Source organism: Suricata suricatta, chromosome 6 (assembly GCF_006229205.1).
Source record: "Suricata suricatta isolate VVHF042 chromosome 6, meerkat_22Aug2017_6uvM2_HiC, whole genome shotgun sequence".
Lineage (NCBI taxonomy): Eukaryota > Metazoa > Chordata > Mammalia > Carnivora > Herpestidae > Suricata > Suricata suricatta.
Window position 1 is genome coordinate 23,518,677 of NC_043705.1, and position 22,688 is coordinate 23,541,364.

At 48.5% G+C, this 22,688-nt stretch overlaps 1 protein-coding gene across 7 annotated transcripts in view; it reads right to left on the reverse strand.

Annotated features, from left to right (window-relative positions):
• Positions 1 to 527: 527 nt before the first annotated feature.
• Positions 528 to 22,688, reverse strand: part of P4HA2 (prolyl 4-hydroxylase subunit alpha 2) — a 33,043-nt gene continuing 10,882 nt past the window's right edge. For 5 of the 7 annotated variants that reach the window (XM_029941876.1, XM_029941875.1, XM_029941878.1 and 2 more), the window contains 11 exons: positions 20,705 to 20,842; positions 16,942 to 17,181; positions 15,088 to 15,281; positions 13,884 to 14,060; positions 10,730 to 10,800; positions 10,403 to 10,502; positions 5,571 to 5,624; positions 4,949 to 5,014; positions 3,111 to 3,179; positions 2,619 to 2,715; positions 528 to 1,005 (listed from right to left, as the gene is read on the reverse strand). In XM_029941876.1, coding sequence (XP_029797736.1) covers positions 935 to 1,005; positions 2,619 to 2,715; positions 3,111 to 3,179; positions 4,949 to 5,014; positions 5,571 to 5,624; positions 10,403 to 10,502; positions 10,730 to 10,800; positions 13,884 to 14,060; positions 15,088 to 15,281; positions 16,942 to 17,181; positions 20,705 to 20,842 — 1,277 coding nt within the window. In that variant the 3' untranslated portion in view covers positions 528 to 934. Of the gene's footprint in view, positions 1,006 to 2,618; positions 2,716 to 3,110; positions 3,180 to 4,948; positions 5,015 to 5,063; positions 5,124 to 5,570; positions 5,625 to 10,402; positions 10,503 to 10,729; positions 10,801 to 13,883; positions 14,061 to 15,087; positions 15,282 to 16,941; positions 17,182 to 20,704; positions 20,843 to 22,688 lie in introns of all 7 variants that reach the window. The other 2 variants (XM_029941879.1, XM_029941874.1) reach the window with 2 other exon arrangements.

Genomic DNA, 22,688 nt, shown 5'->3' on the forward strand with positions numbered 1-22,688 from the left:
TCAGGTAGCTAAATTACAAAGACAAACAAAGGACTAAGTACCACAAAGCACTAGACAATAGTTACCACCAAGGTATAGGAAGCAGGACAAGAGATTCGATCCAGGACAGGCTCCCAAGGGGCTCCTGAGGTGCAGATTTGAAAATGGTCTCTTCTCTGATGGTCAGATGGGTGGCTCACGCTCACCTTCATATTCTTTAAACTGTACATTTATGTTTTGTGAACAATTCTGTGTATGTATCTCAAAATTTTTTAAGTAGGAAATTTCAAATTATAACAGCCAAATAGTCATGAACACACATGATCTCTATGTTCTCTGGGAGTCCATGAGAGAGTATTTCCCTCACTTTCCAGGAAGGATACTGAAGCTTGTAAATTTAAGTGTTGAGACCAGATCTAGAACCCATGGTCAAGGTTTTGCCACTCAAGTATACACTACCCAGATTCTGTCTGCACAGAGGAGATGCACAGGAAATCATGAACTTGGTATAAGCTCTCCCACCTTTAAAAATACTCAGAATAAGGCTCTTTAAGGCTTTTGGCAGGGACACTTTATTTTTTGGTTAAAGCCACATTGATAGAAATGCCATAAAAACAAGTATGTAAACAAGGTATCAGAACTTTGGTTCACTAGAACACCTCACACCTAAAACATCTGAGGTACAAAGGCACCTTCCTAGGTGCTAGACAGCCTGACTCTGCTGTAGCCACTCTGACGCAAACTCTGTGGCCAGAGGTGGCACAGGATGACCAGAGAGGTTGGGACCCAGGTCACCCAGAACCCTCCCCAGTCGGCTCTCCCTTTGGTCCAGACAAATATTCACTCCAACAAAGATCCAAGTGACAAAGCCTGGAACGTACAAAGGTGTCTGTCATGTTGAACTTGAGGATGACATAGGCTATGAGGCCAGGAAGGAGAAGGGCAGAAGAGGAAGTCAGTCAACTTCTGTCGATCCACAAGGCCTCAAGAATTCCTGTCCTCGTTCATGGAACCACTTATTGGAGACTGTGAACAAAAAGAAAAGTATGTTAACAATTCTGTCGCTTAGTTTAGCATACAAAATTAGTAACTCCTTCATGACAACTCCAGGACTGGGGCCTGGGAATCAAACATGAGTAAGGCATGCTCTCATACCTCGAGTTGCTCATGAGCTGGTAAGGAAGATCTATATGTAAACAGAGTAAGTGTACAAAAGTCTGCCAGTGATAAAAAGAGAGATATGTGTACATTGACAGGGAAGCTGAGCCAAAAGGCGTCCATTTAACCATGCGAGCAAAGAGGAGACCCAGGGTTGGGACATGAAGCTGAACAGGAGTTATCCAGGGAACATGATGGATATACCAGATAACTCTTATATCAAAGGGTCCAAGAAGTGGGAACAGGACAAGAAAAACATGAAGGCATGAGCCACCTTGGTGCCAAGGACCCCAAGCAGTTTGATATTACTGGGATGAAACTGAGCTATAGAAGCTACGGATAGGGAATCCTGTCAGGACTGTGGGGGGCCTGCATGTCAATCTCAGGACCTAGAGACCAGCAGATCTGATCTGTGTGCTGTGGGCAGCAGAGTAGCAGAGCTGGTGTTAGCACTGTCACCTACAGCTGTGTCCCAAATGCACCTAAAGCTGTATCCTTATCACAGACTTTCACAAGAATAAAACAAATTTATGCTAATGCACTACTAAAGTCAGAGAGCTTTTAAAATATAAGTACAAGATGTACTTAGTTGGAAAAAAACAAATTGCCTATAAAGCTTATAGTGATAAACAGCCATCTCCTACCCATCCCTCCCTCGGCCAAACTCCACTTCTAGAAGACATTCAATTCCTTTAGTTGTTTCTTCTGATATTCCAGCACTTATTTCTAAATAGCATGCTTACAGTGCTATCCCTTGACTTTGATTTTTGGAATTCTTTCATACTATCCCTAAAATATATACTTAGCACCTTTTATCTTCCCAATAGAGTTAACTCACAAATTTTAATTAATATTCAGTGCTTTACATTATTATATCATATAAATGTGGCTCACACCTGAGCCACCTAGCAGTGTATGCTGACATTTCTTGCAATTTTATTTCCCCTTTTAGTCAGCAATTGCCCCATTTATTTTCTAATTGCTTAATTTTCTGTGACCCTACCACTAATACCCCCAACTTCTCCAGGAGGGTATAAACCCATGTCTTTGCAATCACGTCCTGTCATCCTCACTCAAACCTCTCCCTGGCTCACCATGGCTGTTTCTAGAACAAAGCTCAAAGCTCAAGCTTTAGCCTCTGGCCCCAGCCTCCAGCCTCATCTCCTGGTCCCTGTGCCACAGGCCTCCCCTTATGCAAGGGACAAAGGTGGCTGGTCCCCACACCTATGATGCCGGTTTAAGCATGGGCCTTACTCAATATGGGCCCTGCTTGCATGAGACACTCCTTCCTCTCTCTGATTCTGGTTCTGCCCCACTGCTCCCTCACCCCTTGCCAGAGTCCATTCCTCTGGGGAGTCATCCTAGACCTACTATGCTTGTGCAGCTATTGTTAAAAGTGTTAAAATATGGCAGCACGTATCTTCCAATCAGAGTCTAAGGGTGATCATAAGAGGCCAGGCTGAGGCTACCAAGCCACTCACCCCACTTGCAGCCCACAAGCACGGGACAGGCAGCGTGTCTTGTACGGTAGTCACCTTCCCCACTCCGTAGGAGGTTGTACCAGAATACAGCTGTGCCCTAGGGAAAGAAGACAGCCTGTCAGACAACACCTGTAGATACTAGGCTCAGTGACTTGACCCCAAACATCACAGAGCCCTCCCTAAGCAGAAACACCCTCACTTTCCTGCATACAAAGGGAGAGGGCTCTGGGATTCCAGCAACAGAGAAGTCCCCCAGAAAGCATCCACCCTTCATGAGGGGGATGCTTGATAACCCACCTTCTCCCAAAGGGACTTCCCTCCCCATCCATCTCCCCAGATGGAAGCTGGGGCCCCAGGGTCAGAGTTCAGGCAGGAAGGGGCTAACGCTCCTCAAAGTTAAGAGTCAAGCAGGCCAGGGAATGGAACTCAGAGGAGAAAGAAACAAGGTCTGAGCTGTGCTACAACCTATGACCCACAAGGACAAGAATTTACCTTTTTAGGCCAAATGGCAGCCCCCAGATCAGGAAAAACGGTAGCACCACCAGCTTCTACATCACTCATCTGAGAACACAAGGCATAGAGCTTGGATCTTGTACCCAAAGTTTACAGAGCAACTGAGTCACAAAGGACACAAGCGTGCAGAATACCTTCTCTGTGCAGGACTGGCAATGCTTGAAGGCTCTGCTCTACAGCCAGTCCCCCCACCCAAGAAAGGCTCTCCCCGTGTGCTATACCTCCCTAAACCTGCTTTAACCTGTGTGGTTCATCAGGACAGCCCCATGCCCATGGTGCTTGGGAGCTGCAGCCCTGCAGGAGACCCACATCCTGGCCATCCTCGGATGGGAATGATCTGAGTCTGTATACAGAAAATGCCTGAATGACCTCCCTCCCCCCAACCCTTGTATCCCCATCCAGCCCGGTGCATGCCTAAGGCACTGTGCCCCATGATCTGCCCTGACCCGGAGCTCCTTGCTGCTTCCATCACCTCTGGTGGCCCCCACTGTGGGCTCTGTTTCTCTGGTTCTAGTGCCACCCTCATCTTCCCAGAATGGCAGCCCTCCCAAGTGCCAGCTAGGCGAGCAGGTAGAGTGTGGCTCCGCAGGCCCTGCTTTCTCCCAGTGACGCCTAAATGAAATATAGGCTCCACGGTAGGGACTACACTTGGGCCCACAAAGCATGCCTCGACTCATGCCCAAGGCACCACCACTCTCTCATCTGGCTGGCTTCCTTCAAGTTTTTTTTGTCTATCATGTAGTAACAGGTGGAGCTAAAAAATATTTCCACAGGATGCATGCCAGACAGACTAAAGAGCACTCAGCAGACATATGGTAAATGAATGAGATAAAAACCTTTGATGGCTTCCCACAGTGCTGGGGATCAAATCCAGGCTCTTTCCTAGAACCCAAAGGCCCTGTCAGTCTCAGCAGCCATTCTCTCTCTAGCCACTCTCGCCTCATGCACTGCCTCTGAGTCACAACAGCCTTCTTCCATTTTTCCAACATCCCCAGCTCCTTCCCTCTTCCAGGTCCCCACAGATTCTCCCCTCTGCCAGAAAAGCATGTTCCACCAACTAATTTCCACTCAACCTTCAAGTCTCCACAGACACATTACTCCCCAGTGAGGCTGTCTCTGAACTTGAGCTTTTTTAAGGCACTTATCACCATGGTAACTAAACAATGACTTCTATGTTTAAAGCAAGTCTCTCATATGAGACCATAAGCCCCACCAGAGGCCACACATGTCCTGCTCACCAGCATGTTCATGGCCATCCTAAGGACATAATAAATATATGCAAATACTTAAATGAGATACCAAAGGAAAAGACAGACGTGGGCTTCTGTCTCTTAGTTACTTGACAGTTTGTCTGCCTCTTTAGAGCGGGCCTCCTCAGCAGAGGGGAAAGCAAACTGTTCCTCAGGTGAGAGGTAAACCGAAGGGCGTGTGGCTGGAGCACAGGCAGCAGGTGGGAGGCAAGCCACTGAGCTCCGGGTAAACAAAGGCAGCTTTCACATAAAAGTACCTCATTGCAGGCTCCCCACTCTACCACCAAGGAGAGAACACTCCAGGGCACTCACCTCAAAAGTCCTGACTAGCACTGGGCCCATTAAAAAGGGTCAAGGATGTGAAATGAAAGTCATGGGTGTGGCTAAGCACACAGATGGGCACAAAGGCGAACTCTCTACTTGAGCCAAGAAGAGAGTTGAGGGCCAGAAGGGCTCAGCCATTAAGCAACACCTGGTGATATCAGGCCTCACAAAAGTGGATATATAAGCTAATACTCTGGACCCAGGTTCCCCTGAAGACCCATTTGCTGCATGCATCATACTCACGTAGTTTAAGAATGTGGCCACACGGTTTCCCGTCCCTAAACGCTTGAAAGCATCTTGCTCATTTTTCTATAAAATTAAGTGAGAATGAACAGGTGGACGTGGCCCCAATACTTACATAGTTAAGAAACGTCGCTAACCTATTCCCCTCCGTTTTGAGGCCGCTGTCAAAAGGTCGCTGCAACAAACAACAACTTTCACACACTTTTGCAGATGATTCCACCCCACACTCAGAAGACTGGGGCCAAAAGGATCAAGGGAAGGGTACTCAGCATATGTTCCATACATCAGCCTGGACCACGGACCATGGCTGCAAAGGAAACCCTGACTGGGGTACAGGGGAAGGGGGGCAGGAACAGCTTTCACTAAGACCTAGTGAGGGTCTATCCATTACAAGCATGGCAAAGTGACAGGTGAGGCAGGGGGAATCCTCCCCACGTCACAGGGAAACAGCCAGGCTGCACTGGGCTCCATGCTTCCAGACTTGGACTTCTCCAGTAACAAAGAGGAGGTCCTGATAAGGCAGGAGGGCCTGATGTAGAGGCTGAAGTGCTCCTAGAAGCTCTAGCTCCCTCTCACCAGCTGGAGCAGGGCCCTCTGACAGCACCTGGGGTCTGGGCCTTACCCTAGAGAAGTCAAAATGTGGCTCGTATTGTCCTCCCATTCCGTAATTAGCAACCTGGTGGGAAAGAAAGGCATTGCACCTTGTCAGCAGCATGAATGGTCCTGGGGCAGACTCTCTCCCCAGGGATACTACCTCCCCCTAAAAACTGAAACAACCTGAACCTCCAAGTGCAGCCTCTCTAAGGAGGATAGTAACCATGCCCTGCTAGCACCGACAGAAAAAATACTGCAAACGCGCCCACAGCTGTGTCCAAGGGTCAGGCCACAGCACAAATGTGCTTTCCCAAACACAACAAGATGGGCCACTGTGGAAAAGCACTGGGATTCAGGTCACTCAGACGACAGCAGACAGGCCTTGAGGCAGGCCCTGGCCTGGGCCCTATTTGTTTGCGAGATAAGAAGGTAGTCCAGAGGAAAGCCAACAAGAAAGTTAATACAAGGACTTTCTTTTTATGCTAGTTTGGGAGTGACTCGGTGTCTGTCACTGCTCCTGCCCGCCCCCCCCCCCATGTCACCGTGCACCTTGCTGTACCTGGTCAAACCGAGCAGAGCAAACATACCCCATTCCCCTCTCTCAACAGTTCCTGTATGCAGTAGTTCTGTATCCAAGTCAAACAGCAGGACACGGGCAGCCAGCTGCAGTGTGGCCAATGACTGCGGCACCACCTCGGTGGCCCCTATGGGAGCCTGGACCTGGACGAGGTCCTGAGCCACCAAAGCTTCAACAACTACCAGATGTCATTACAGTAAAACCTTGGAATGCAGATAACTTGTTCTGTGAGTGTTCCACAAGATGGGCAAACGTTTCTAATAAATTTCAATTTGATAAATGAGCGATGTCTTGCAATACGAGTGGTACATGACGCCAAGTATTACGTGATCACAACTGAGCCAATGGTTCTTGAAATTCACTTTGATATACAGATGCTCTGGATTACAAGCATGTTTCCAGAATGAATTATATTCACAAACCAAGGTTTTACTGTAATTAGATTATAAGCTGTAAATGCCTGACTGACAGTTTATCAGCACAATATAAGTCCTAAGTCACAAACGTTTATTTTAGCCACGGTGGCCAGTTGATAGACAAAGTTCAAGATGAAGCACAGATCAAATGGTACCGCCAATGTCCATCTGGGAACATCTGGCTACTGTATCTTACTGAAACCCTAAAAACCTCTGGGACACATATTAAGCAAATTGGCATTTTCTGCATATCCTTCTTGGTGATTACAAAAGTCAGATATGAAATACTACAACATTGGCAATAATAAAGACCTATAGACATCAGGGAGAGAGAAAGAGATGGGTACTTTACAAGACAGGAAATCCTCCTACTGGAAAATAAAATATATATCCAATGTGATGAAGGGCAGAAACTGCACAGCATGATTTTCAGGGTCCACAGAAGTAAAATTTTTTGATATGAACAATCAGTGGATGAAAACATGCTGTCATATGCTGCCTCAGCCTTCAAGATTCCAGTACCATGGATACCAATACCAGGAAGTCCTGTCGACAGTGCAAGGAGGGTTGATTCAGCTGGTAGCCCTAAGGCTGAAGGTACCCCTAAGGAGTGAAATGCTACAGTTGTTGCTAAAATGATACTACAAACAGTTTCTTTGGATCCAGTTTAGCTGGGAACTGGAAAAAAAATTAAATCTGACTGTGATTAGTATAGCAAGGCATTCTGCAAAATTCAATCACTGCTTGCTGTTGGAACTGCAGAGTATGACTGCATTTTCCAATACTCCCCTTTGCTGGATGGGATGCTTAAACTTGCAGACCCCACAGAGTGAAAGAAGCTGCACTGCTGTAATAGACTCATCTTTTAATAGTTTTGGCAATCATATCAATCATGGTGCTGATGCTAGTATGTCTACACAACTTATTACAGTTCCCAGAGAGCAAGTGCCACAGGAGCCCCAGGATTTGCAATCAGATTCACCATCTGGGCAAACTCCAGGCCCAGACTCACAACTTTAATAACAAGCAATTGTACGTCAAAACTGATTCTTGGGGTGTCTGGGGGGCTCAGTCAACTGAGCATCAGACTTTTGATTTCAACTCAGGTCATGATCTCAGTGTCCTAAGACTGAACCCCACGCTGGGTTCTATGCTGGGCGTGGAGCTTGGTTGAGATCTCTTTCTCACTCTCCCTCTGTCCCTCCCCTGCTTGCGCACACACGCGTGCTCTCCCTCTATTTAAAACAAACAGAAACTGATTTCTGTGAGGAGGTATTCATTTGAATCTTCAGATGTACTGTTACAAAAATATAAGAGTCAGTCATTTGAAAGACATGGGTATTTATGATACTGAGGTCAGAGTGAAGACAAACACATCATCCTCCTCCAGCCACGCACAAAACTGGTCAGAAATTACTTTTTTAGTAAGGCTGAGACATCAAGTCATAAGTGTCTTCAATTACTGAGAATCCTGCCAGTGTAGCATATCTTCCATTATCAGGCAAGGCTTCATCCAATTCATGAGAAACCCTCAAATGCCCTTTTTCTTCCAAATGAAAGTAGCAAACACACTGACTACACCTGACAGTATCAACAGGGAGCAGAAGAATCAGCTCCTTTCCAGAATCCTGTAACAGTCTGAAGGACCATGGACTACAGGCTTTTGCTGGTGCCAAGACACTGATGACACTTCAAGCAGTCCATGTGGAATGGGCACTTAGAGGCAAGTGCTGAAACCCAGGCTCCTGTCCCCCAGACCATGGGGAGCCAAAGCTTTCAACACTGCTATCTAGCAAAGGAAATGCCAAGACAGTTCCTAGAAGAAGGCAAACAAAAACAGGGCCTCAGTCCCCGGGAAGGTGTGGTCTGGATCTTCCAGAAGAGCCCCAATATCAAGAGTCCCAAAGGGAGTCCTGGCATTCAGATCCAAGTCATCAATTGAGCTGCAACATGATGATAGGCCAGACAAGATGGAGCCAGGGTTGTGGCAGATAAGCCAGTCCAAGTACAAAGTTGCTTTCTTCTGGATTTCATGTGAGATATGGTAGAGAGGCTATAGCCAGGGAGCCAGCAGGGAGGGCACCAAGAGCAGATTCCCACCCACTCTTCTCAGCCCATTGGTTCAGAGTATGGAATCAGCCAATCAAGCAGAAAGTCATCCTTAATGGGGGCAGTGAGAGTTCTAACACTGGCTCCAACAGTGGCAGATGTCTTAACAACAACAAATCAGTTCCATGAAGAAATGGATCATAACAATGCCAACAGGGGTGTACCAAGAGCACGGAGACTCCCTACCACTCTTGAAATGGTGGAAGTAGGAGAAGTGACCCTCCATCAATGTGCTTGTTTACAGAACTACATTAAAATTAAATTAAGCTTACAAATGCAACACTAGGTAGGGTAGAACTAAAGTTTATATAAAACTTCCACAAGAATCAAAGGTAATCAGCATGATTTTAAAAACTGGTGGTGGGGGGTGGGGGGTGGAGCACCTGGGTGGCTCAGTCGATTAAGCATCCGACTGATCATGATCTCACGGATCGTCAGTCCAAACTCCACAATGGGGTTTGTGCTGACAGCTCAGAGCCTAGAGCCTGCTTCAGATTCTGGGTCTCCCTCTCTCTGCCCTGCCCCTATTTGTGCACACTCTCTGTCTTGCAGAAATAAACAAACACTGGGGCGCCTGGGTGGCTTAGTCAGTTAGGCATCCGACTTTGGCTCAGGTCATGATCTCATGGTTCGTGAGTTCGAGCCCCAGGTTGGGCTCTGTTGGGCTCTGGGCTGACAGCTTGGAGCCTGAAGCCTGCTTTGGATTCTGTGTTTCCCTCCCTCTCTGCCCTCCCCTGCTCATGCTCTGTATCTCTATCAAAAGTAAATAAATGTTAAAAAAATTGTTTATAAACATTAAATAAATAAAATAATAAAACAAAAACTGGTGGATTCCATACAAATTCATAAAGAGAACTTCAAGATTGGTTTTGTGATTGCTGATATAGCTATAGGAAAAAAAAAAAATCACTGATTTGCTTGCATGTATCCTGGGAAAAATTCAGAGAACCTTTTCCAAATATTCTTCAATATTCTAATGAAATCTATTGCTCCTTACACCCAAATGTCAAGCATCAAGATGAGAGGTGCAGTCCTGAAAGACAAAGAAAGTCTAGCCGGAAAGAAGACCCAGGGGACTCTTAAAAAATGCCAGTGAAACTTCTCTGGTAGTGTCTCAGTCATCACTTCACAAGAGTACCCAGAGGTTCCGATATTCAGAAGGGAGCATGGCAAGAACCAATTTGAATTCAATACACTACAGAGAATACATTAATTTGGGGCTTTCTCCAGCTGCCATGTGTCTTCACAATCACCTTGGAAATAAAGGCTGGAAGCCAGGGTTCCTTCCACAGAGGGTACTTTGAAAAAAGTACTCCGCTGTCACCAGCCTCTCATTTTTCCTACCAACGTATCTCAGGACACTTTACCTCCAAGTGCATGTGGATTCATGTGCATCAGAACCATGACCTTTGAAGATATTTACAGCTCTCTTGGAAGTGTCCCTAAAACAACTCAGGATTTCAGCTTCCAAAGTGAAGAAGACACAGATGGGCCTACTCTGCCCACCACTGATCCCTAGCACCTACTACAATACTTGAGCACACAGAAGATAGTCAATATTTGTTGAATGCTAACTGTTGGAATGACAGTAGGCATGCTTAATTCTGGCTTCCCTGTGTGAGGTCATTCCATATTCACAGCATTGTGCAGTCATACAGTTCACTGGGCAAGCCTCCAAGTCTGGTCTTGGGCACCCTGGGAGACCGCATAGCCAGAAATATGCACTTCCCAACCACAGGTCACAGGGACCAGCCGTACCTGAAGCAGTTCTGCAGTCTTTACTGTTAGCCCTGTGATGTGCTGCATCCGACGGTTCACTCGAGCCACAACAGGATCATCGTCCTCCTCCAGCCACGAGCTAAATCAAAAGAGGGGGAAAAAGGGAGGTTGAGAGGGTAGCTTAGGGTGATATCCTTCACCCTCCCCCCAGAGCCAGGGCCACTGCAGGGTGAGTAGTCTAAGCAGGGAAGGTGTCACCAGGTAGGACAAGCCAAGCCAAGCTCCCTTGAGTAGAGGAAGCCCTGGAGAGAGGGCTTGAGCAGCCAACCGCCTCCCTCCACCACTACCGCCAACACTTCTGCTAACCTTTTGGAAACCCTGTAGCTGGCCACAGTGAGGACACCTGTCTTGGGGTCACGAACAGTGGCTCGTGCAAGCTGGAAGGCAGGAAGAGAGGCACACTTATCCTTCTTTGTCTTGAGTGTTTTCCTAGAAAGACTGGGGCCAGATCCACTACTCACGTCAGTGAGGGAAGATCTTCAGGCACTGGCCCTGGCCAAAGTGACACGATCCTGCAAGCCAGGCAAGGCAGTAGTCTAAGCCCTCCACGTTCCTACTCTGCTGCTGCCCTGCTCGGTCACAGCCTAGGCCTGTTCCCGCCCAGGTCTGTGCCATCTGCAGAGTTACACCTTTACCCACTCACTGCCCCATCCACCTGGACAGCCTGCTCTCTCACCAGGTCCTCAAACGGCCCCTGCCTGAGCACCACCTGTGCCTTGACTGCTCCCACTGTATTCAGACAGTGTTACCGACCCAAAGCCTCGACCTTATACGCTCCTCTTGACCTAGTCTTTCTGAATCACAGCAGCTTCCTGTGTCAAGACACCTACCCAAACACTCTCCTGCTATACCAGCTCACACTGGACTCCCACTGCTGTGAAAAGCAAAGACAGGAGGCACAGTTTCTACTCACTTAGGGGCCTCACAAGGTCAAAAGACAGAATCCAGAAAGGACTCTACAAGTTAAAATATATGAACTGCTGCCTAGAAGCCACCTACCTCCACATACATGCTCATACACACATATATACAAACACCCCTAGCTTACCTCATCTCCTCTTAGTCTCCGCAACCAGGTGCAATGATGCTCCCAGGAATCACCTGCTGCCCAAAGCCACCCCCACCATGCTTCAACTGTGGATAATCCCAATGACCTCGCATGAGGAGGACCATAGACCCAGATACCCCCACCCCAATAGCACTTCCCCTTAATTTCAATTAATACTTAATGAATGCCTATGTGCCTGGCACTACACTGGTGACCAAGACATGGCCCCTGCCCTCTCACACACCTCAGTCAAGTGAGGAAGGCAAAAAATTAGCTGCCTAATTGCAGCACAACATGGTGAGAGCTGGGAGTGGGGTAAGTTTACAGTCTGTGGGAGCTTAGTCTATACAATCAGGAGTGGTCAGGGGAAGACCACCTAGATAAGACTTGAAAGGTAAGCAGGAATTAGCCAAGTAGGGGAACGTTACAGTAACAGGGAAGAAACAGCAATTCAGAGGCCCAGAGATGAACACGGGTGTGGTACCATGACTGTGGATTAGAAGTTAGAGGTAAGAGATGAAAGTAGGCCAAAGAGGCAAGTAAGGACTGGGCCTGGAAGCAAGCGTGTGGCCAATAAGAAACAGGGAAGGCAGGCAAGGGACACTCACAATCTGAATGTAGATACCTCACAGCTGACTATGGAAAGGCCAGAGTGGGAACAAGAAGGCCAGTGAGGAAGTCAAGGCAGAGGTCAGGCCAAGAGTTGATGGCAGATGGGATGGAGAAGTGTGGATGGACCAGAAGACTGGCCAGGAGATCACCAAACCGGGACACTGCTGCTGCAGCCAGTTCTGGCAAAATGGCAGCGTACCCAGGGCGTCCCTAAGCTTCCACCTACGATTCCTCCTGATGGCAAGTGCAGCTGCAGCCAGATCCCACCCAAACATCTGAGCCCCATGCTCGCCTGACATCCACAAGAAGGCTGTGGGCAGCTGTGTTCTGCTCCCAGAGACAGACAGGGCTATTTTGAAAGCAGGCCAAGGACCCAAAAAAGCAGTTGATAGGCATTCCCTGCAGACCAGTGAAGCTCATGGTTCCTACTTCAAAGCCAGAATAGCATCTGTTCCTCACAGGCTCTTGGAAAGAGAGGTCAGCTTTTAATGGCCAACATGTCATGGGTTCTATTCAAAGACAAGTTTTCTCCCCTCTACACCTCCCCTGCTACACACATGTGTACACACACACACCCAACATGAATACACACACAAAAATGCTGCAGTGCCTTGGTCTGAAAGACAAGTGAGTAATGTCTCAGGAGGTCATGGCATAACAAAGCCTCTCTTGCTCGGCAACCAGGAAAATAGTTTTCTTCTTTGGCAGACTCTGCAGCTGACGCACAGAGTGGAAAGGGAGGGTCCTGGTCCCCATTCTCCACACGCACTGGCTACACCATCCCTCAGCAACATCAATGGCTGATTCTGAGTGCTTGATGTCCTAGTACCTCAAGCCAAGGTCGCTTCACATTGAGGGGTAGGAGCCAGGATAGGAACCTGTTTTCTGTCTCTCCACAAGCATTGGGCCTCCCGGCCACAAGTCTATTAGGAGCACGGCAACAGACAATCCAACTAAATCCCCCTTGTAATCACCAGTGAGAAGAGAAAGACAGGGACAGGACAGCAAGTGGTTCTCTTTGAAAGCTGTCAAATGGGAACAAGTTTTCTATGAACTAGAAATGTAAGAATAGCTTTACAGCCTGAGGACATATGTACAAAGCCAACAGCCAACTGTATACTTAGCAGTGAAATACCAAAGGCATCCCCAGGAAATTCAGGAACAAACCAGGATGTGTACTGTTAACAATGCTCAAGCAGTTCTGAGTTCACAAGAAGATAAAAACAGAGGAACTATAATTATTAGAAAGGAGAAAAAAAATGTTTCCCTATTTTCAGTTAATAAGTGTCTGGACAATCCAAGAGAATCAGCTAAAACCCCAAAGAAGAATGAGTGAGTTGAGTAACCAGCTGCAATGTACACAGGTCTATTCCCTCATGGGTAAGATGAAGACCATGACATAATGGGTTTAAAATAAGTGAGAGTTAATATATGTTAAGTACTCAGAACAGGGCCTGCCATACTTAAGAACTCAGTAAACATTAACTATTACTAAAACATATATTTTTATAATCGATACCTCAACATATAATAAACTAACACTATAGACCTAATAGAACAATGTAATCAGTAAAAACCAGTGAGCTCTTCTGTCCTAGCATTTGGCTCTTCACATTGGTTCCTTCAGTTTTCTTCACCACTGGACCAAGAACCCACAAGGTCAAACTGAGTGTGCAGTACCTCAGCACCCAGACAGCTGACTCATGCTAGATATCAGCAAAGGCCAGCTGAGTAAACAAAAAAATCACCCCACAGTTACCAGGGATGAGGTGCCCAGGAAGGAACTGCAGAGACACCTACTTTGGGTTTCGCGATCTCCTTGATCCTCTCGATTTCCTCGTCAGACATGACATCATAGTACCTGACGATGTGGGGGCTGTCCCACTCATCCTCCTCTTTGAAGGGGGCGATGAGCAGCTGTGGCGTCCTGTTGCCATGGTGATACCTACAGAAAAGCCTCTTCTGCCTCCGGGGAGTCTGGAGAGCACACAGAACAAGAGGCCCTGAGCAAAGTGCATCTTAATCCTTGGCCCCAGGGTGGCTGGGTGCAGACGCTGGTCTCACACGTCGTGTCCAGCAGCTGCTCCCTCCTGCCCCATCACGGGAGAAAACGAGAGCCCCTCAGCTTGACTGAGAGAAATGATACCCCATAAATCATGTAATGTTCCTCCTCTTCCAAGAATTCCTCACATCCACAAAGGCTGTGGCACAGGGTGATCCCTGACCCCTCTCACGGAGACATGAGAAGGTCAGAAGGGCTGAGGCTGGGGACAACTATTCCAGGTGGAGGAGCCAGTGGGAAGCAAGCAGACGTAGGCATGGAAAAGGCCCAGAGATCGCCTCACATCTGAGCCTCCTGGAGGAAGCACTGGAATCCCAGGGCTCTCAAAAGCCAGTGACACTCAAAACTAAGCTGTAGTGATTGTTGTGTCTTGACTACTCAGACCACACCTTCCCTTGGGCCACATCCACACTCATGATTTTCCTCCCAGCAGGAGTCAAGCAGAAGCTGAGCATGCTGGGATGGGAAGGGGAGCTCAGTAATAACTTAGGGAATTGAAACTCCACCTGTGGGGGTGCCTGGGTGACACAACTGGTTAAGTGTCCAACTCTTGATTTCGGCTCAGATCATGATCTCAGGGTTTCTGAGTTTGAGCCCCACATCGGGCTCTTGCTGACAGCATGGAGTCTGCTTTGGATTCTCTCTCCCTATCTCTTTCTCTGCCCTCCCTCACTCCTGTTGTCTCTCTCTCAAAATACATAAATAAAGTTCAAAAAAAGAAAGAAAGAAAGAAAGAAAAAGAAACTGCCTGGAACATCGGAGGAAGCGGTCTGACAGTCCTACACCTCAGAGAACACCCACAGGTCAGCCACAGCAGAGGCTACAAAGAACTGGGGAAGAAGCTGAGGAACCGGCTGACACATACAGGAACACCCTCCCCCAATCTGCTCATCCAGAGCTGAAGTCCAGGTCCACACATAGCATCCAGCCATGTTTTCTCACCAGTTTGACACCCTCCCCACGACAAAGGCTCTCGTAGACATCCCTCTCGGGCAGGTAGTCCACAGGCCTCTCATAGACGCTTTCCTGTGTTGCTAGCCTGGCTTCTGTCTGATTCGACAACATTTTTTCTCTTTCTTCCTCCAACAACTGCTCAAAGTACCGCAGATTCCCTCCAGCTCGTTCATGGCTTGGGTCTAAAAGAGCAAAGAACAAGAAGGAAAAGGAAACCACAAACATCTGTTAGGTCACTTAGAGAAATTATCCTGTAAGTGGTTTTCTCTCCCAGCAGCTCACTTTGCACGCAGTGCTCTGCTTTTCCACAGCACCTAACCAGGGCTCACTGGTCAGAGCGGGAAGGTGACACAGGCTCTCCTGGCTCCGTCAGAGATGCAAAAGGAGCAAGCGTCAGGGGCACTTAGCCAGCCACCCAGGGGACTCTCCTCGCAGGCCTCCCTGAAGGGCCCATGGGCACAGCTCTAGAAAAGGAGTCCAGACTCCTGCGGCCTCCTGCCCACACAGCTGAGTCAGTTACATCCATGCCCTAGAGTACATCCATTACTAGTGACCACATCTCATGTCAGCCACAACAAGAAGGCAGGCTGAAATATTGGCAAAAAGAATGGCCACATGACAATGCCACAGCTTCATTTTGTGTGCTTCACACACATAGGAGCACACTTGACAGGATTACTGTGCCATTCCATAGATGAGGAAACTGAGGCCCAAAGATATCAAAAGATTTAGGTTAAGGTTATATAGAAAAGGAATCCAGGTGTCCTGACTCCAAGTTCAAGGCTCTTACTATCATGAGAGCATCTACAAAGCTCTCTTCTCCCATCAGTCTTGCAGGACACTCATATGCTAGGTGACTTCAGACTCAAGGCTCATGAAAAGCAACAGCAAAAGAAAGTCTGCTGGTCTATGAAATTCCAGACTATGATAATTCCATATGTTAGTAAGAGGTAGAACAGACAGATTTTAAAGCCACACTGCTGGGGCGCACGGGCAGCTCAGTTGAGCCTCTGACTTCAGCTCAGGTTGTGATCTCACAGTTTGTGGCTTTGAGTCCCGCGTCGGGGTCTGTGCTGACAGCTTATAACCTGAAGCCTGCTTCAAATTCTGTGTCTCCCTCTCTCTCTGCCCCTCTCACACTTATGCTCTGTCTCTGTCTCTCTCAAAAATAAATCATGAGAGACTACTGAATACTGAAAATGAACCAAGGACTGGGCAGGGGTGGGGTACAGGGGGTGATGGTCATGGAGGGGGGCACTTGTGGGGAGAAGCACTGGGTGTTATATGGAAACCAATTTGACAATAAATTATTATAAATTTTTTAAAAATTAAAAAAATCAATAACATTAAAAAAAATCCATATTAAAATTTTAAAAAGACATAGTGCTTCTGATCTCCTTCACTCCAACACCAAAAGACACTCTAAACACGAATGCCATAGCAAGTCCCACCAGTATGACCTCAGACTTCTAACTAACAGGACAGGCCTCTGTCACTGCACAACCCCTGAAGTACAGTTTGCCTCTTGAGCTGTTCCTGACACCACAGGCTCTATCCCGCATAGCAGAAGATGCACTGCAGCACTGGATTCCTGTTTAAAAAGGGAGTGTATAGGGTCACAGGTCTGAGTGTATCCATCAGCAACTGGGTAAGTGCTAAGGCCAGAAATGAGGTGAATAGAGCTAGGTGGCAGCTGGAATAGGCCTGAAAGCAGATAAGGCATTAGTCACTGGCCAGGTGACCTGTCAGACTGGCTCAGTCCCAGGACAGTGGCCAACAGACTGACCAGTTCTCCTGCCAGCTCCCCCCATCAGCTCTGACCTTCCCCTAGAACCTCCTTACCAAGAGAAAGCAGGCGGCGGGTGAGCTCCAGGGCACGGTGTAGGTCACCCAACTGGAAAACAGCATAGCTCAGGTAGTCCAGCACCTGGGCCTTGGTTGTGGCGCCCTCCTCCCCAGCATCGAGCTGCTTCAGCACCTGCTCCATCCACAGGACTGTATGGTAATAGTCACCTTCATTGTAGGCCGTGCGGCCCATACTAAAGCAGTCATCCACACTCAGCACTGCCTGGTATTTGGTTCCTGCAGCAGGAGAGGCAATCCGTCAGTCTCCAAAGACAGCCTCTGCACTGGGAGAGAGATTCCCACACTGAGAAGCCTGGACCATGGAGAGGGGCGGTTATCACCCCGGCCAAGTTCCACCAGGGTTTCGGACCATGCACTTCAGAGTGAGCACAGCGAGGCTGGCCCTGCCTCAGACCGGGGTTCCCAGACAATCTCCCCAGCCACAGACACCCCTTCTCCCATGTGGGAAGGGGTATATGCTGTGGAGAATTCCAGGAAGCCCAAGAAGTAGTATTCAGGAGAGTATGAAGGTCCTGTGAGCCACAGAGATGTCTGTTGGGCAGCTGCCCACATCAACTGGAAGGGAGAAAAATTAGGTGAATATAAAAAACAGAACTTAGGTGGCAGCTAGAGCCACAGATGAGGATAATCACTTCCAGCAATAGTACACGGCAAGAATAGGGAAGGTGGCTGAGGTCAGAATGCCACAGACCACCTCCAGAGAAAGGACAAAGAGTAACACTGAGAAGGACCTAAGAGGTAGCACAAATAGCACCAGGAGTGCTGTGGGGCAGATGCCAAAGGAAGTCAGGAGCCAAGACCGCAGTGCCAGCTTCGACCATTAGGTGGCAGGCACCATAGTAACCATCGATTCTGCAGGTCCTGCCTGGGCTCAGGACTGTACAGTGACCACGAAAGTAGTTTCAAGTCAAGGACAAGATATGGTATGCCAGCTATGGGAACATGTAGGATTTAGAGCAGGGGCAATGTGGGAGGGACAGTGAGTGAATTCCTCAGGGAACAATGAGAAAGCAGGTCCCATGGAGAGGAAAGAGGGGCTGTAACCCTCCCTGGAAAGTGAAGGAGTCTCCATTAGCTTCATTAACAACTTAGGCATGGGTGACAGGGAAGAGCTGGCTTAGACAGGGTTCTTTCTGCCTGATGTCCAAGATGGGGCTCTGTCTACAATAAAACCCCTGTTGCAATGCGTCGGGTACTCCAGAGACTGGAGTCTGCTTTCCCGGATGGCTCAGCAACAATGTGGAAAAGGAAGGTGAGGAGATAGACGTAGTTAGTAAATAGGTCAGAGATCAAGGGATTCCTTGAGCCCCTGGCCATCGTCCTTGGGCCTGCACAGATCTCTGGCTCTGTAGGCCCAGGAACTAACACTGATGGAGGCAGTGTAACAAGCAGCTGAACTAGCTGGACAAGTTGGGTCTGTGTGGGCCTCACTACGGCAGCCACCAGCTGTGTGACTGTGGATAAGGTACTTAGCCTCTCTCTCAGTCCTCTTATGTCAAAAGTTAATACCATCAATTTTAGAGGACTTGTGGCAAGAATTCAACGAGATAATGTATAAAGATGTCTTCTATGATCCCCAGGATGCTAATAATCAGTAGCAACTATCAGCATGTCTCATAGACTCCAAGAATGTCAAGAATACTTGCTCCCAGATACTCAGCAACCTCCCCAGAAGCAATCAAAAATCTACTCCCTGGAGAGTGCTCCTGGAGAGTACCAGCTGACCTGAGTGCTGAAGGGCAATCAGACATGAGACCCAGCTGACGTGGAAAAAGGTATTTCTGCAGAGGGTGTGGGAGGGACAAAGGAGCGGAGTGGGGGCGTGGCTTAGTACAAATTTAATAGTATGGGCAAGGAGGCCAGGGAGAGGGAGCCACGCAAGACGCAAAGATCACATATAGGTGGAATTTGGGTTTAGCAGTTAAAATTAAGCTTTGAGATCCAGAACTGATGTAAACAGATATGTGCTTATGACTACATGGAAAAGGATTTTAAGAAGTGAGTTAGCCATACACAACAGGTCAAAATGATATATTTCATTAATACAGTTAAGAAGTAAGGCTCCATGAGGCTGGAGTCAGGGCCTCCAAGTAAAAAACATGAGAAAGGTAGAACCCACAGACCTTGGTACTCTGACTTGGGCAGCCAGCAGATGGAGGTGCTTTTTGTTCAGGTAAGGAGTGAGGGAGGAGTAGAGGTATTTCAAAAGGGGATTTCAGTTTGGAACATGTGACTTTTGAGGTGCCCACAGAACACCCAAGTAGAGACAGCCCAAAGGAATTTGCCTACACTGGCTGAAAGCTCAGGAGACAAGCCTTGATAGGACACACAGATCTGGATGTCTTCCAGGCAACAAGTGATGCCTCAAGTGATGGCAGTGGCTGGGCTCACCTGGAAAAGATGCTTCAGGAGAGACACAAGGTAAGAGAATCCTGGCGAATAACTCCCTTCCACCCCTCACTCCCACTCCAGGACACGCATGGGTCTGTTAACTAAATGTACAAGGTCAATGCTGGAGTGTGGTTCTCTCCTCCTACCAACCATTCTCACAGTTACAGAGTGAACAGATCTTGCAGGTGCCTTGAGGGGCTTTCTCTCTCTGGCCTCCTGGCCTGGCTTGATCCAAGACCTGACTGAGGCAGGAATAAGAAGTCTCACCACACTCCTCAGGGCCAGAACTCTAGAACCTGACAAGCCAACAACAGAGTGCCTCTTTCTCCCACACTATGTGATACCCTGGGCTTATGCCTCCTCCAGGGTCCCCATGAGTGAATGGCATCCAAGGTCTAAGAGGGTCTAACTGAATCCCTGAGTTTACTGGCCTCTAACAGTCCCCATACATCTTCTTATAAACATACTAAGGCAATCAGGGGAAAGGGACCTGTTTTAAAAAAAGAGAAAGAGAGAGAAAGAGTGAGAGAGCAAAAGGCCAAAAAGAGAAGGAGAGATCAATGCCCCAGAATTCAAAGGAGTGAGAGTATCAGGAAAACTGGGATAATCAGTGTGCTAACTGCTGCTGAAAAGTTAAAGAACATCATACCTGAGACCCATCCACTGGCTTTAGCAACTGAGTGGCCAGTGGTGACCTGGCAGGGGCAAGATTGCTAGATGGGGGGTAAAGAGCCAGACTTCACATGTTTAGGAGGACATGGGAAGCAAGAAGTGCAGACCACATGGATGGCTATCCAGCAGCCTGACTAGGAGGGCAAAGAGACCCATCAGCAGTAGAGACTCAAAGGGCTTTAAATCCTGAGGGAGGGGTTTGTAAAATGAATAAGAGCAGACAGTGTGTGTGAGATCACAGATAAGAGCCAGGAGAGGTGGGCCAAGAATGAAAAGGGCAGAGACTATAACTGAGGACACAAAGGACACAGGGCAATGAGTCCAAAGATCAGCCTTTGGTAAAAAGAAATCAGAGGGTGTGGGGACAGAAGCAGGTGTGAAAGCAGATCTGAGTGGTGCTCTGGGGGCAGAGGCTGAGGGGTCCTGAGCAGCAGCCTTGGCTCTCTCAGAGAGGGGAGAGGAGAAGGGGAGGGAGGGAGAGGAGGAGGGGCTGAGGGGAGGTGGCTCCCAGGGAGTGAGGGTGCTGGCACCACTGGAAACCCAAGACAGCATCACCACCAGCGGTGAGAGTATGCCTGATAGTCCACCAACTACAAGTTGGCAGTGGCTCCAACCCCGTCCAGATTCCACAGTAGACACACACAGTGGACAGGTAAGGCCTGGCGAGGTAAGGTACCTGGAAGTTGCCCCTTGGAAATTGTGTCTGGGTCCAGCTTGTATGTGTCCTGAAGTCTCATGAGGGCCTTGGCAGCTCCCATTTCATCCTCTTCGGTGGGGAAGAACTGCCGCTGCACGGAGAGGTTGGCAATAAAACCTTCCAAATGAGAGTGAGAACAAGAGGTTATCCTTGATCCAAGGGCACAATTCCACCTGGGACCAGAGAGGTACCCACTGGAGGGTTTCTGACGAGTGCAATCTCCCTGCTCCTTCCCTCAAAGGCTTCTTCCCCTTCTTCCAGGAAGCCATCCCTAATAGCTCCAGTCCACAGAGATCTCTTTTTTTAAGTTTATTTATTTTGAGTGATAGCATGCACACACAAATGGGGGAGGGACACCATCAACACAGAGCCTGATACGGGGCTCAATCCCATGAACCAGGAGATCATGACCTGAACCAAAATCAAGAGTCAGATACTTAACCAACTGAACCACCTAGAAGCCCTGAGACATCCTCTTTCTTACTCCTCACAGCACTGCCTGCTTTTACTGCTCATTTGGAATGAACAAAAAAGTTCCCACACACTGGTTAACATGTGAGAGTTTGGAAATCTTGGTTTCAAGGCACTCAGTCAGACCTGGTAGAGACAGAAGGGACAAAGACATAACTGAAAAGGACACAGGAGAAGACTCAGGGAGGACTTGCTGACCACTGAGTGGAAAATGAACCACATGGAAAACCTTGATCCAGGATCACTGGGCTGGCCAGATAAACATACTTCTAACCCCCATTCCAGGTTAAGGAGCCCAAGGGACAGAGGTAGTAACTCAGGGAACCCAGCTCATCACTCATTACTCATCACGGGCCCTTATAATCCAGAAAGGTGATGAGGAGTCTTGGAGGCATTTGGTGCTGTTTCCACCTCCCAGATAGAGACTGGGGGACCATATGGCCAAGCCAATCACTGAGGTGGGGCTGCCCAAGCCCAGCATGCTACCCTGAGAGACCACACTGGCTCTTTCTCTGTCTCCAGGGGACTCCCGCCGCTCAGACCTGCAATAAGCCCAGGGCATGAGCTCCCGTAGTATAGTGCTCAAGACCCCAGCCTGGAGCCAGGACAGCTTCTGACCTCAGAAGTACCCAAGGAGGCTATTCTGGGGCTCCAAGCCCTAGCTCTTGAGCATGATATCCACCTCTTGCAATCTCAGGCCTCTAGATGGAGGCTGGGCCCTCCCAAAATGATTCAGGGGTTTCAAGTCTGCTTGTGAGCTAAAAAGTGGAGGGGGGGATTCCAAGGCCCTTTCTTTCACCACTTCAGGCTCAAGCACCAACTTTTAACCATCCCCTGGACCCGAGGATCAAGAAGCTGTAATCCTGTCTTCCTCGTGACTGCACAGTCAGGGATTCTAAGAGTCTGGAATTCAGGAAAAAGAAAACATGCCCTTAGGAAAAGCCACACCATCAGCAGGTCCCCCTCATTTCAGAGGCAAGAATTCTCAAAGTGAGAGATGAAAAAAACCTATTGCTCTCTAGGCCTGTCCTGTATGCCTTCTGGTAATTACAAGGTTTTCTAAAAGAAACAGATGCTGGCAGTGGGGGCTGGGGTGTGGAGAGCAAGATTGGGGAGCGGAAGGTCACCCTGGCAGGCTTTCTTATTCTACAGCAGTGGCGGTGGCGGCAGAACAGCCAGTTCCGAGCTACAGCCCCAGGCTGCAAGACAGGGGGCTGGGAAAGGCAGTCATGGCTTCTGGAGGCAGTGAGCTCACTGGGCACAGCTCCAGCTCCGCTGAACTCACCAATCCCTCCCCAGAGGCCACCCTGCCCCCAGCCAAGCCCAGCCCAGTCTGGCCACATGGGCTGAACTCCCTCAGCTAAAGAGACAACTAGTCTGAAGTTAATCAGCACTCCCAACTCAGGGAGAAGAGGCAGTGAGTCCAGGAGGTTGAGTCTGAGCTAGAGCCAGGGGGGCCCACATTCATGCCTGCTGAGAGGAAAATGTTAGG